General features: G+C 43.2%; 1 protein-coding gene across 3 annotated transcripts in view; it reads left to right on the forward strand.

The window, feature by feature from the left end:
* LOC106586186 (sodium-driven chloride bicarbonate exchanger) overlaps positions 1 to 13,621 on the forward strand; it is a 48,210-nt gene that overhangs the window by 20,308 nt on the left and 14,281 nt on the right. For all 3 annotated transcript variants that reach the window (XM_045707667.2, XM_014173158.3, XM_014173157.3), the window contains 11 exons: positions 3,503 to 3,584; positions 5,197 to 5,340; positions 5,764 to 5,902; positions 7,244 to 7,404; positions 7,693 to 7,881; positions 10,198 to 10,289; positions 11,704 to 11,861; positions 12,170 to 12,257; positions 12,353 to 12,499; positions 12,614 to 12,711; positions 13,292 to 13,466. In XM_045707667.2, coding sequence (XP_045563623.1) covers positions 3,503 to 3,584; positions 5,197 to 5,340; positions 5,764 to 5,902; positions 7,244 to 7,404; positions 7,693 to 7,881; positions 10,198 to 10,289; positions 11,704 to 11,861; positions 12,170 to 12,257; positions 12,353 to 12,499; positions 12,614 to 12,711; positions 13,292 to 13,466 — 1,473 coding nt within the window. The remainder of the gene's footprint in view (positions 1 to 3,502; positions 3,585 to 5,196; positions 5,341 to 5,763; positions 5,903 to 7,243; positions 7,405 to 7,692; positions 7,882 to 10,197; positions 10,290 to 11,703; positions 11,862 to 12,169; positions 12,258 to 12,352; positions 12,500 to 12,613; positions 12,712 to 13,291; positions 13,467 to 13,621) is intronic.

Raw genomic sequence — 13,621 nt, forward strand, 5'->3', positions numbered from 1 at the left:
GTATTGCCAGGCTAATCTTGGGAGTTGATAGGCTTGAAGTCATAAACAGCGCTGTGAATCAAGCATTGCTAAGCGCTTCTGGCAAATGCAGTAAAGTGCTGTTTGAATCAATGCTTACGGGCCTGCTGCTGACTACTACCGCTCAGTCAGACTGCTCTATCAAATATCAAATCATAGACTTAATTATAATATAATAAACACACAGAAATACAAGCCTTAGTTCATTAATATGGTCAAATCTGGAAACTATCATTTCGAAAACAAAGCGTTTATTCTTTCAGTGAATAAGGTGGTAACCCTAAGTCTAGATATTGCTGTTACATTGCACAACCTTCACCCAATATCGACTCCACTTCCGTCGCCATGTAACATTATCTGGGTATTGTTACCGGTCCTATGGTCAGAGACATGGATAGTAGTCGTATCGCTTTCGATTCTGCCCATTTCCCCACTAAATATAAGAAGACAGCTTTTTGGGTCACATAGACAGGGTGAGATTGTAATGATAGTATTTATGTCAAGAGAAGGAGCTGGATTATGTTTTATACAGATTAAAAGTCATTTATTTTTATGGCATAAAATGCTTTTCTTTTGAAAGAAGTGCTCTCATGTCTGTGAGCCTATGTGTGTGTGTGTGTGTGTGTGTGTGTGTGTGTGTGTGTGTGTGTGTGTGTGTGTGTGTGTGTGTGTGTGTGTGTGTGTGTCTGTGTGTGTCTGTGTGAGAGGTGACTCAAATGTAGAGCATATGGCACAACAAACTACCGGATCCTTCAAACGTATGCAGGCCTATCCAGTGTTACAGTATGTTGCTGACAGTCAACACTGATAAACCAATCAAAGTGTAGACCCGTTGAGCAAGATGGACAAAAACACAGCATGCAATGGCACTTTGTAGGGGGCAGTATCATTGAAGTGCTGCAGTTAGCCTTCCCACAGTTCACTCGCTCTAGCTGAAATATATCTTCATATGTCCATCCTTCGCTCTCTGCTGTGTGCCACTCTCTCTCTCTCTCTCTCTCTCTCTCTCTCTCTCTCTCTCTCTCTCTCTCTCTCTCTCTCTTCAAAGGTGCCCTTGAGACAGGCAGACAGGCAGTGCATGTATCTCTTGCGGACGTCACTGAGTGGACTGGTGACGTGCGCGCTCCTGCTTCTTCCTGCAGTACCAACCTCCCCCCATTTCCTCGGAGTTCTGGTCATATGTCCTCCAAGCTGCCACGTGCACACATTAGCAATTGCACTTATTAGCGTAGTGAGTGACTGGAAAGCACTAAATAAGGCATGTTAAAACGTAGAGCTGTGAACTACTGTGAAGGCTTGAGCAGAGCTCTGATGATTCAGTGGCCTTGTCAGGCCAGCTGTGTGTCTGGGGATGCAGCAGGTCGTGATAGAGTAACAGTACTATTAGAAGTACTTGCATTTAGATGGAACACTATAGGGGTTGTGTTCCACTGAAGCAGGGGTGAGACAGCTTGAAGTTGCTAGGTTGTTGGATTTGCTGGCCATCTCGGCTATTCATAGGTTCTGATGGTTTGCTAGTAGCGACATAACATTTGGACTACAACAGCCATCCTGAGACCATAACCCAAGTCATAACAATGACAAAGCATAAATCACTTATTTATTGCTGTTGCACCTGCTCACAACCTTGTGATTTATTATCACTGTCATGTTTGGGAGTGGAAGATTTGTCAATGTGAGTCTGTAATATACATTAATAATACAGCACATCTGGACAAAGTCTGTTCAGGATGAAGACTGCTGAGTTGGAGATTGTAATTCCTAGGGTTTTGAAGAGGAAATCTTTTGAAATTCGATTTGTGAACATCTTGTCATGTCATGACACCCAGTCCCGAAAATGACAGCATCTCTCTCTCTCTCTCTCTCTCCCTCTTTCTGTCACTCTCTCTGTCTCTCTTTCTCTCTCACCATCCTTCTCTCGCTCTCTCACTCTCTCTGCCTCTCTCTCGTCATCCATCTCTCTCTCTCTCTCTCTCTCTCTCTCTCTCTCTCTCTTCTCGCTCTCTCTGTCTCGCCTTCTCTCTCATTATCCCTCTCTCTCTCTCTCATCATCCTTTCTGCTGTTTCACATGGGTAGCCACGTGGCTATCACACAGTAGAAGCTGCATCAGCAGCATTCATCACTAATCTCCCCAAGTCACTCCACTTATCAGCACCACACATCTAACACTTTCACACTTCACGTACACTCTTTTTCCTCCATCTATTCTTTTGGCTAGCAGAGGCATTTTGCCGTGCAGGATTGTGTGCGAGGTGCCAAATGTGTTAAAATTGTGTTTAGTGACTGCATCACAGTTAATTCACAACGGGACTGAGTGGTTCTTCACTCCGGTGGTAAGTGTTTTGAGAAGAGGCTTTTACAGACTGGGGCTTTGCTAAACATGAAACACTGTATGTAAATCCTTACTATCCAGCTGTCTTTAATGAAGTATTCTGAGGTTAACCTCCTTCTTACAAATGTCTTATATACTGTAGCCCCTCTATTATGTTGCCCTGTTTTAACCTTCTCTTGTCCCAATACTTGGGTAGCATACTGTACGTACTAGTTTATGTTTCTTGTTACTCTGGAAGTACGTCATTGAAATTTGACGGTAATGAATACACCAGTCACGGTCATGTAATAAACTCTTGAGAGCTTTGTTGTTTACTTTCTAGTAGATATTGAGTTGGCCACATTAAAATGCCTAGGTGACCTGGCTACTATGTGCATGATGCAGCACCGAGACAACAAGCACTGTGTGCCGTTCTGATTAACCGCATTGTGATCAGTCTGATTCACTGCACCTCAAAGCAACCGTGCCTAACGAGACTCCTGGGTATTATGGATGGAGTCTGTTTTAAAGCAAATATATTCTCCGGGGGAAGATAATGACTATGTAATCACTATATGGATTCAACATTGCAATTGTTCCCATTATGGATCAAAATTGCCATCAAGCAATGCACACATTCACTACTACACCACTTTAGGTTTCAGTTGTTGATTGGCTGCTTGGCTGGTTTAGAGGCCTGTACAACAATGTGTTTGTCAATTATGACTACAGTATTTTCTCGATTAGTTGAGCAGACTTGCTATTAGTTGCCATGGAAACTGTCTTATTAAAGTGGTTAGTGTGTTTATTCACTGAGCCCACTGAGGAAGCACACAGAGAAGAGATTGTGTGTCTCAATGGGTTTCTTCCTGGTTACATAAAGATTAAATAATAAAAACAAATAAATAAAAGGTCAACCGCTATTAAAATGCTCTCTGCGGTAAATATCAACACAAGGACATGCTATCTTAATACCATGGTTTAGACTAGAGATATACCTTTGATAAGGTTTTTTAAGTGATATTCAGTAGCCTAAAGTCACATACAAATTTTACACAACGTTAGAATAATGACGTGTGAAGAATAGAAAAGTAACAAAGACAGACAATTTCTGACCATTTCAATCATCCTCTAACAACAGATACTGACAGAACTCTGTCTGTCCTTCACAGAGAAATGATGAAGAGGCTGTGGTGGACAGAGGTGGAACCCGGTCCATGCTGAAAACCAACTTTGAAAAGGAGGAACTCGAAGGTACACCAACTTTATGAAGTACAATGCCTTGAGGCCTTAATTCAGTTTTGAGGAAGGAAGACTCGAAGGCCACCTACATGGCATCCAGAGAATAGGTTGTTTTCTAGACTGAGGCATCTCCTGCTGAGACAGAGGCTGTCCTAATACGGACTCCGTACCCATGAGACTACAGAGGGTGGCAACGAAAGAGCTGCTTGAGCACACAAAAGCACAGAGCTCCAGTAACAAATCAAGAGTCTGCAGAACCATTTATGCTGAGCTTTCAAGGACTTTACTTACAATTAATTTCATCTACATTCCCAACCATGCATTCATCATAGCACTGAAGGCAGTGATTAGTCCTGATACCGTAGTGTTGGTGGCTGGGATAACGGGGATTGGTTTGAACAGCAGAGGCTGCTAGCTGCCTGGCCGTAGCCCCAGGCCTGAAGGAGAACTCACACAGCTGTGTTTATCCCTGAGGAGAGAGCAGGCTGGAGTCAGGGTGGATTACCCTCACACTGTCACAGCACCACATCTATTCAGCCTCACTGATATCAGCAGGGTGGCGATCCACCCCGTCTGCCTGCTCACCCTCCCCATTCTGCAGCTCTGGTTGTGCACACTGTACGGTTTGTTTTGAGTTTCTAGATGAGACCAGTGTGAATGACTCATCGATTACAGAATATTAGACATATTTCTATAACTATTTATACAATATTCATGCACACACGATAAAATATTTGCCATTTACAGATGGTAAAATATACTTTGCAATTGGTGTATTTCACTCAATAGTTTGCTTTTCCTGTATTATTTTGACAACTGTGCCATTTATGTAACTCAGTTTAACAGTAATATTACATCGAATATGAATAAATATCAAAACTGTTTGATATCAAATATTAGCTTACATGTCAAATCTGTTCACTATTTTTAGGTGAGTTTTTATTAAATGATTTATTCATCCTACCAGATGATGCTCTTAGGGGGTTTTAAGAGAGCCCAAGCATCTGTGGCAGATGTTGAAGCTAAAAACATTCCCAGAGATGTATTTTTAGACTGATACAAAGTAATGATATCAGTAAAAGGGTTGCATACATGCCAATTATTTAATGTCATAGAGATTTACATTTTAGTCATTTAGCAGACACTCTTATCCAGAGCGACTTACAGTAGTGAATGCATACGTTTCATAAATGTTTTCCCGTACTGGTCCCCCATGGGAATCGAACCCACAACCCTGGTGTTGCAAACACCATGCTCTACCAACTGAGCCACACAGGACCACATAGAGATGTGTGGTAGGTATCGCTCAATGAAATACCAGTGACATGACCTTAGAAGCATGAATCCAGATTATTATAAGATACAGTATATTCATTCAATTTGGTAATACTTTATTTTATAGCCCTGTGTAAGCTGGTATTTACTAAGTCGAGTAAATTGTAACCCATCATTTATTTTTTGTGGGCATATTGCTGTTGGAAGTTGACCTATATATACAAACAGAAGGAGCAGGCTGAATCAGTAACTTCTCTGAATGTAATAATTGATCTTCTTGTATACTTCTTACCTTATTCTTCATTATTTTGTCTAATCTTGTTTCTCTCTCTGTGATGGCTGCCTCCAGGTCACAGGACACTCTACATCGGGGTACATGTCCCCCTGGGAAGGAAGAGCCATCGGAGGCATCGGCATCATGGACATAGACACAGGAAGAGGAGCAGGGAGCGGGACTCTGGAGTGGAGGACGGAAGAGAGTCTCCCACATACAGTAAGCCTTGCCACTCTAGCTGGCTGGCACATTTCAAAGCAGCAGTCAAAGTGTCTGGTACTTTGGGGTAGAATAATAATTTTCCTCCTCATCTGTTCTTACAGTATATCATATTTCTATCATTTTATAAGTTATAGGATTCTGTAATCATATGTTAAGTCTATATGGCTGCATAATGCATTTCAAAAGAGGGGATTCTGTCTACACATCGCCAAAAATATATACATTTGGATTCAAAACTCAACCTATACTCATCAAATATACTCATGAAATATACTCATGAAAATAGTAGCTATATTTATTTTTACAAAAGTGAAGAAAATGCAAATGTATGTGCATAACGTTCTGCAGAGCTCCGTAGTCAGGGAGTGTGTATGGCAGACAGTACTGTAAGTGATGACCTTACTTGACCCTGTGCTTCAGACACGCCATCCCAGAGAGTGCAGTTCCTCCTGGGCACAGAGGATGACGACGAGGAGCACATCCCCCATGACCTCTTCACTGAGCTGGACGAGATCTGCCTGAAAGACGGAGAGGAAGCAGAGTGGAGGGAAACCGCCAGGTAGGGAGTCACATGACCCACCCCTGTCCCATCAGCCGATCACGGACAAGTCCATGTTATTACTGAACGCTTTTAGTCAACTCCAACGTAATCCATAGCTTGTTTTTTTACCTGTTGCTTTTTAATCATGCTAAGTGATGAAATTGTTATATATAGTATGATTTATGATCTATAATTTATTCCTTATAACAATATATTAATGTCCGAAACATTAAACAACTGTTACCTGAAAGAGTTAACGTTACATAAAGAGAGATTGTTGTGTAACCTTGGAGATGGGCTATATAAAGCTCTAATTATAAAGACGGCTGCATGAGCAATGCATGGGAGCCCAGCTCTAAAGGAAATGCTTGTTTACTTGTAGTACACAAGCATACTGTCTGGACTGGAGAAATATCCTGTTGTGCAGTACTATCTGTGCTACAGTGCATCTAGACACAAATGTTACGTCACATATTGACTGACAGAGCTTTACTTGCCATAGCTTGTCAGTCAGTCAGTCGGTCGGTCGGTCGGTCACTCAGTTAGTCCCTGCCACGGTGTACGGTGTTCAGTTGTCCTGTGAATAAAAAAACGGTTTATGCAGACACAGAGTGACACTTATTCTGTATTATCTTGGGAAAGTCACCTGTTGAAGTGTCCTATGGTAAAAAAAATGCTTTTTTGGATGACCAAGTCCCTCAGTCGGGCACCTGATTCCCTTTTTTGTTCAAGCTGGGCTGAAATGCATTTTGGTAGGCTTCTGGGTAATGTCTGATGTGTCCTTGGTGTCCCCATCAGTGTAAGCTGAGCTCTATCAGCACATGGCTTCCAGATGGCTGGACAGCTGGCTGTCATCTATCCCCTGGTCCCTTGGCTCAGTGATACTGGTCTGCACTCTTAGAAAAAAGGGTTCCAAAAGGGTTCTTCAGCTGTCACCATAGGAGAACCCTTTTTGGTTCCAGGTAGAACCCTTTTGGCTTCCATTTAGAACCCTCTGTCGAAAAGGTTCTACCTGGAACCAAAAAGGGTTCTTCAAAGGGTTCTCCTATGGGGACAGCCGAAGAACCCTTTTACAAAGGATCTCAGGTATTTAACAAGGGAAATTGTCTGCAGGTGCGCTCAGATCATAGAGATGTCTAGTGCACAAAAGCCTGTATAGCATGGGCAGTGCCATTTGAGGACTGAAATGTAGCGATCACTACACACCTCAATGCTTCCTGCAATTTTAGAGACAGTTAACAAAAAAAGTGCCATTAAAGGAACAGTTAGCGAAAAAGTGTGAGAAAAAACAAGAGCCTTTTCTACAGTTCTAGACCACGCGGTCTTTTCTAAGAGTGTGGGCATTTGTGCCTTATACAGGTGGCTGAAGTTTGAGGAGGATGTGGAGGATGGAGGGGAGCGCTGGAGTAAGCCCTACGTGGCCACGCTGTCCCTGCACAGCCTGTTCGAGCTGCGCAGCTGCATCCTCAATGGCGTCGTGCTGCTCGACATGAGGGCCAACTCCGTGGAGGAGGTAGCAGGTACTGTAGAGCACAAAGTGGCATCTGGAATTACCCTGTACACCTTTGTCGTATTCATTAGTGCATACCGTAGCAAAAGGATTTGCGTGAAACAAAAATCTGCATTTATTATTGGACAGTTGCAGCTAGGTCCTTCACCGTTTTGGCTCGTTTGCTTCTGTTCTGTTCCTAGTGAATACGACCTTGTTCTATGATCTTCATTGTACAATTGTAAACATTGTAATCGGAATGTAATGGACGGTTTCCTAGGTGCTGTTGAACTGTTGACTGTGTGGTCCTGTTTGTCAGACATGGTGTTGGACCAGCAGGAGACCACAGGTCCACTGGGGGACGAGGTGAGGAGGAAGGTGAGAGAGGCCCTCCTCAAAACGCACCATCACCAGAACCAGAAGAAGTTGGCCAATCGCATCCCCATTGTCCGCTCCTTCGCTGACATTGGCAAGAAGCAGTCCGAGCCCCACTCCATGGACAAGAATGGTCAGTAACAGGCATCTCTCTGCTTAGGGTTGCAGAATTCCTCTAACCTTCCCAAAATTCCCAGGTTTTCTAGAAATCTTAGTTGGAAGATTCCTGGCATCAGGAGGGAATAAGCAGGGAATCCGTGAATCCTCCAACCAGGATTTCTGGAAAACCTGGGGTTTCTGGGAAAGTTACCCAGAATTCAGCAACCCTACTACTGCTACGTTAATGGTTCAAGATGACTGCACGTTTTTCAGTTCTCCTCACTTTGTACTGCTGGTCATAGAAACATTGAAACTGGAAGTAATCTTGTTGTAAGTAGTGCTCTCAGTCATCCCATGTGGATGCTTTTCTCATTCTACATTACATTGTCCATGTATGACCTTCTTTTCAGTGTCTCAGTGTGACTCTCTTCTCTTGTTTCCTTGTGTGTGTGTGTGTGTGTGTTTGTTTGTGTGTATAAATGGGTGGATGTATGTGTGTGTGTCTGGCAGGCGGTCCATCACTCTATTCTACCTTTAAGTCCTCCTTCTGGGGCTCATTTATGGCAGCGGGGTCTAGGAGTGACAGGCAGGTCACACCCTGCACCCCATGGCCACTCTGTTGTCCCCAGTGTGTCTCCTCCTCCATCTCCTCTCCACTCCCGACCTCATCCACCACCCGCCCCCCTCCAGCCACTCCACAACCAGGCCCCAGACCACAGAAACAGAGTCCCAGAACCCAGACTGATATCCAGCCCGTGGACAAAGAGGATGACCCGGACCCAGGCAACTCTTAAACCTTGACAGAACCTTTCTCTACTGCTAGCACTTCCTAAAACATAACTTGTAAAGGTGGTAATCTCAAAGTTGTTTCCGTCAGTAATAGTTAGAGGTTGTGTTTTGTACTTCAGATACTTTGATGAAGTCAGTAATGATCCATCAGGTGAGAAAGTGTATAGTATATAGACAATAACTCATATCATATGAGCCGTACATTGTATTTTATCGCGCACAATGAGAAATCGTGGGAAGTGGCTAGATATAGCCATCAACGGGGATAAAGTTGAAGGAGCTGCTTGAAAGAGTTACTAAACTTATCATTGACATTAACGTCGGCTGTATATTAATTTCTCTTTTTTTAAATTCCATACTATGTTAAAGTATGGTGATATGGTGTAGGCCTAACAAGTGTAGAAGATGTTAACAGGACAATATTCAGAAGAGAAAAGTCCCTGGGCAGCGGTGTTCACTGATAATAGGGTTGTGGGTTCGTTTCCCACGGGGGACCCGTAACTCGCTCTGGATAAGAACGTCTGCTAAATGACTAAAATGTCAATGTAAAATAATAAGGACCCTTTACGTCCTCTTGCGAATGATACCTCATTGAGAATGTCCATCACCTTTTACAGGAATTATGTTTCAGAAGCAAGTTTGCCAGTATTCCACATGCCAATTTTGAAACATGAAGAACACCCAAAACCCTTTAAGCTAATCGTTCTTTGCGGTAATTTTAATTCAGAGTGGTTTGTCACAGGCACATTCATTCTAGTGCAGTTATGCAAAGGCTCAATGAAAGAGCGGCAACAGTGAGTGCGTGACTAATAAAAAAGACCAGTGCCCATGTTAGTGACGACACCCATTGCAAGTACTATCATTTACATCTATAGGGTTTGTCGCTGTGGTGTTTCTTCATGGGCAGCAGCAGCTGACTCTGTAAATTGCTTTTAGACTTAGCCCTCTCATTGACTTCATGTGGAAATATGAGTCGAAATGAATCTTTGCAAGGCATGCTTTTATTTCTGATTCTCTTGATTCCTAATGCAACCGTTAGTCACTGGTAGTCTCCACTGGCGTGTGAACGGATCAAACACTGAAATTAGTATTTATCTGTGCCCTCTCACAAATGAAAATTAATCCTTTGGATTTAAATCCTTCTTGCTCTACTCTGGCAGCTGTGGGCTAATTTCGTGTTTGCGTCGGTCAGTCTCCTTGACACAATGATAATGCTGAAATCCTAATGGACAAGCTTCATCCACCCATCCTCACCAAGGCCATCCATGACTTCCATCCTTCACCATGCAGCCACTCTTAGGCTTTATCTTCTGCCCTCTCTCGGGATCTGCACTAAATAAGGGTACTTTGCCAATGTCTGATAAATCCCAGATTACTTCAACCTTAGAGTGCAAATCTATAGATTACCAAAACATTTTTGGTCATTTTGGTAGGCCAAGAGCTCTCTCTCTCTGTGATTTATTACCATTGGCGCCTGCACTGCCATGAAACCTTGGTGTTGGTCTGATATAGAGGTTTTAGTAGTTGACTTATTGGACTCTGTCATCTCTGTTTGATCCAGGTCAGGCGATTTCTCCCCAGACCTCTCTGCCCGTCCCCAATGATGGCAAAGCTGAAGTGAGCAGAGAGAACAGCGCTGTGGACTTCAGTAAGGTACAGTAAGACATTCTTACTATCAGGTCACCCCTCTTATTCATTATGATTTAAAGGCAAAACCAATCCTAGATCAGCACTCCCAAGTCTTAGACGATTTATGAATATGGCCTTGAACGTACTAGTATACTACAGTACGACATAGTCAACATACCAGTTCTGGCAGTTCAAGTGTGTATGAACACAGTAATCTGTTCCATTTTCATTGATTGTTTGTATGTATTGCTTGAAAAAATGGTTTCAACCATAAACTATTATTATAACATGCTACAAATATAGCAAGCCAGTCATCTCACTCACACTGCCATTAGATTAGATTATAGTAGGAGAACAAAAGTTTCTCTTACCTCTGAATCCTACAAGGGTAACCTTTTGTCAGTAACCTTTTGTTCAGAGCCTTTGGTTCTTGTTCTGATACTTTATTTGAGCTGTCTAATGTGGTTGAACTCGCCCCAAAAGCATTTCAGAAAAGACAGCGTGATCAAAATCGAACCATAAGTAGAATACCACCGGGGTATTTTTAGACGAAGCTTAATGGAGAGTAACGTTTGTCCCGGATGTTCTGGATGTTTGAAATGCCTATTTAACATACTTAGGCATATATTTGAACTATACACTATAATGATAACACCACAATTAACCTCAGTATCTGCCGCATGTCATTATCCATACTCTTCAGTCAGGAGGCAGAAGCCCATATTACGTATTTATTGGCCCATGATACTATTAAAATTACATTTGCTAAGTGCATCAATCTGTTACACATTGCATGGGAATGAGTTTTGCTGAGGACCATCATCACATGATATTCTTGTTATGTTAGCAGTGAGCATGGTGTTTATAACTAGGACTCTGATGCCCCTACTGCTTCCACTTAATGTTACAGCACTTCCATTTGACGCAGTGCAGCTCCAAAGCAGACAGACAGACAGGATCGCAGCAGAATAGTGATAGGAGGATCAGTTGGCAGGCAGTCAGGCAGGCTCAGATCTGGATGGACGTGTCACTGCGGGGGCAGACAGGGTATCGAAGAGATGATAACCTCTGGAAATGTTATGTAACTGATAATACCACTTTAGGCTGATGATGGCAATCTGCTTTAATATTTCATCATAACACATGGTTAAATGTATGTTATGATGGTAATGTTATTAAATATATGGAAATCAAATGGATTCAAATGGAAATCCAGGGAATTTGGTGAAAGTTACCAGAATTTTGCAACCCTAGTCACAGCAGGGATCAACAGTAGGGATTAAGTAATATTTGTTTTGCGAATGTATTTCATATTTCTGCATTTCTTTTCCTACGCTCTTGCTTTGGATTGAGGAGTTGCGATATTCATACAGTAAAATGGACCATTCAGACTTCAGTCTAAAAACGCTCAACTAATGACTATCCTGCGTCCGTGTAGATAGACCTCCATTTCATGAAGAAGATTCCGCCGGGAGCGGAAGCGTCCAACGTGTTGGTGGGTGAGGCGGAGTTCCTTGACAAACCTGTGGTGGCGTTTGTACGTCTCTCACCTGCGGTCATGCTCAATGGGCTGGCTGAGGTCCCCATTGTTACAAGGTTAGAAATACTGTGGCAAAATTGCTGTAACTTTCTCAAAAATCCCAGGTTTTCCAGAAATCAGGGTTAGAAGAGTCCCTGGAATCAGGAATAAGTAGGAAATCTGAGGTATCCTCCAACCTAGATTTCTGGAAACCTGGGATGTTTGAGAAAGTTACTGCAATTTCGCAACCCTACTTCCAATTAGTCTGTCATTATGGTCTCCTGTCTATGACTAACGTCTTAATCCCTTTTGGGCTGACCCCAACTGTCTCTTCACTGCTCTGTCTGACTCTTATTGTGGCCCTCGTTTTATCTTCCTCCGTTAGGTTCTTGTTCATTCTGCTGGGGCCTGTTGGGAAAGGGCCACAGTACCATGAGATTGGCCGATCCATTGCAACTCTCATGACAGACGAGGTAAGACAGCCTCTCCAATGGTGAACATAGTTGTTGGGCATGACTGAACGAACCAGTCAATTAGTGACTGAATTTCCATTCTTCTTCATTCCAAGGTTTTCCATGATGTCGCCTACAAAGCGAAGGACCGAAATGATCTGATTGCTGGAATCGATGAGTTCCTTGACCAAGTGACTGTCCTGCCACCGGGGGAGTGGGATCCCTCTATAAGAATAGAGCCGCCAAAAAACGTACCGTCTCAAGTGAGTTTAGCCCCTTCATTAAAAACAAGTCTTTCATCAGTGGACATAGAAATCACAGCAATGTCTTTCATTTGAAAAGGGAAAGCAATAACAGATGTGGTGTTTGAAAAACAGGAGAAGAGGAGGAGTGCAGCACAGTGCGGCACAGACCCAGGGGATGAAGAGGAGGAGGACGAGGGACATGGGGGTCCGGAGCTGCAGCGGACAGGACGGTAGGTGGGTTGGTGCGGGGGGGTGTTACCAGGGACTTAGAGAGTGTGTGCTATGGGAGCCTGGATGTGTATGTTGTTGTGGTTCTGTATTATGTGGTTGTGGTTGTGTATTAAGAAAGAAAGACGGATAAAAAAAATTAACAGGTTTCTCTCCTGCAATTTGAAACGTCTATCTACGGAACATTGGACAGAGGCCAGGTTTGCAATTGCTACTGAACTCCATCCCAGGTGACTGTGTGCAGTTCATGCAAAGGTTTCCATAGCAACCTACTGCAGTGAGCTCCCAATTGCCTTGGCTATATTCTGCAACAGGGACATTAGCTCATGCTAAGTCATCCTCACGACTGTGTCTATTTTATGCACTTTAAGTAGTGTGAGGAGAGTAACACATTAAGTCCTGGTGTAGAGAGGGAAAATAAAGCAAAGGAAGGCTACAGCTGCAAGCTGAATGCATACCTCACCACCAGCCAGCAGGTTACCCATGTGGTTGTAGTTTGATTCAATCATTCGGAAAAAAATGCAATACATAACCATATTAATGCAATCCACTATCTTCTCCATGACGTTATAATATTTCCAGATTCTGTGGTGGTCTCCTGTTGGACATCAAACGCAAGGCGCCGCACTACCTGTCTGACTACACAGACGCTGTCAGCCTGCAGTGCTTGGCCTCCTTCCTCTTCCTGTACTGTGCATGCATGTCGCCTGTCATCACGTTCGGGGGCCTACTAGGAGAGGCAACAGAAGGACGTATAGTAAGACACCATGGTTTCATCCCAAATGGCTCCTTATCCCCTACATAGTGCACGACTTTTGGGCCGTGGTCAAAAGTAGTGCACTGTATTGGGAATAGGGAGCCATTTGTATGCAGCCCATCCCTTTCGAATACACAGTGCTAGAATGAAAAAAC

This window comes from Salmo salar, chromosome 25, assembly GCF_965601325.2.
Source record: "Salmo salar chromosome 25, fSalSal1, whole genome shotgun sequence".
NCBI classification, from domain to species: Eukaryota; Metazoa; Chordata; class Actinopteri; order Salmoniformes; family Salmonidae; genus Salmo; species Salmo salar.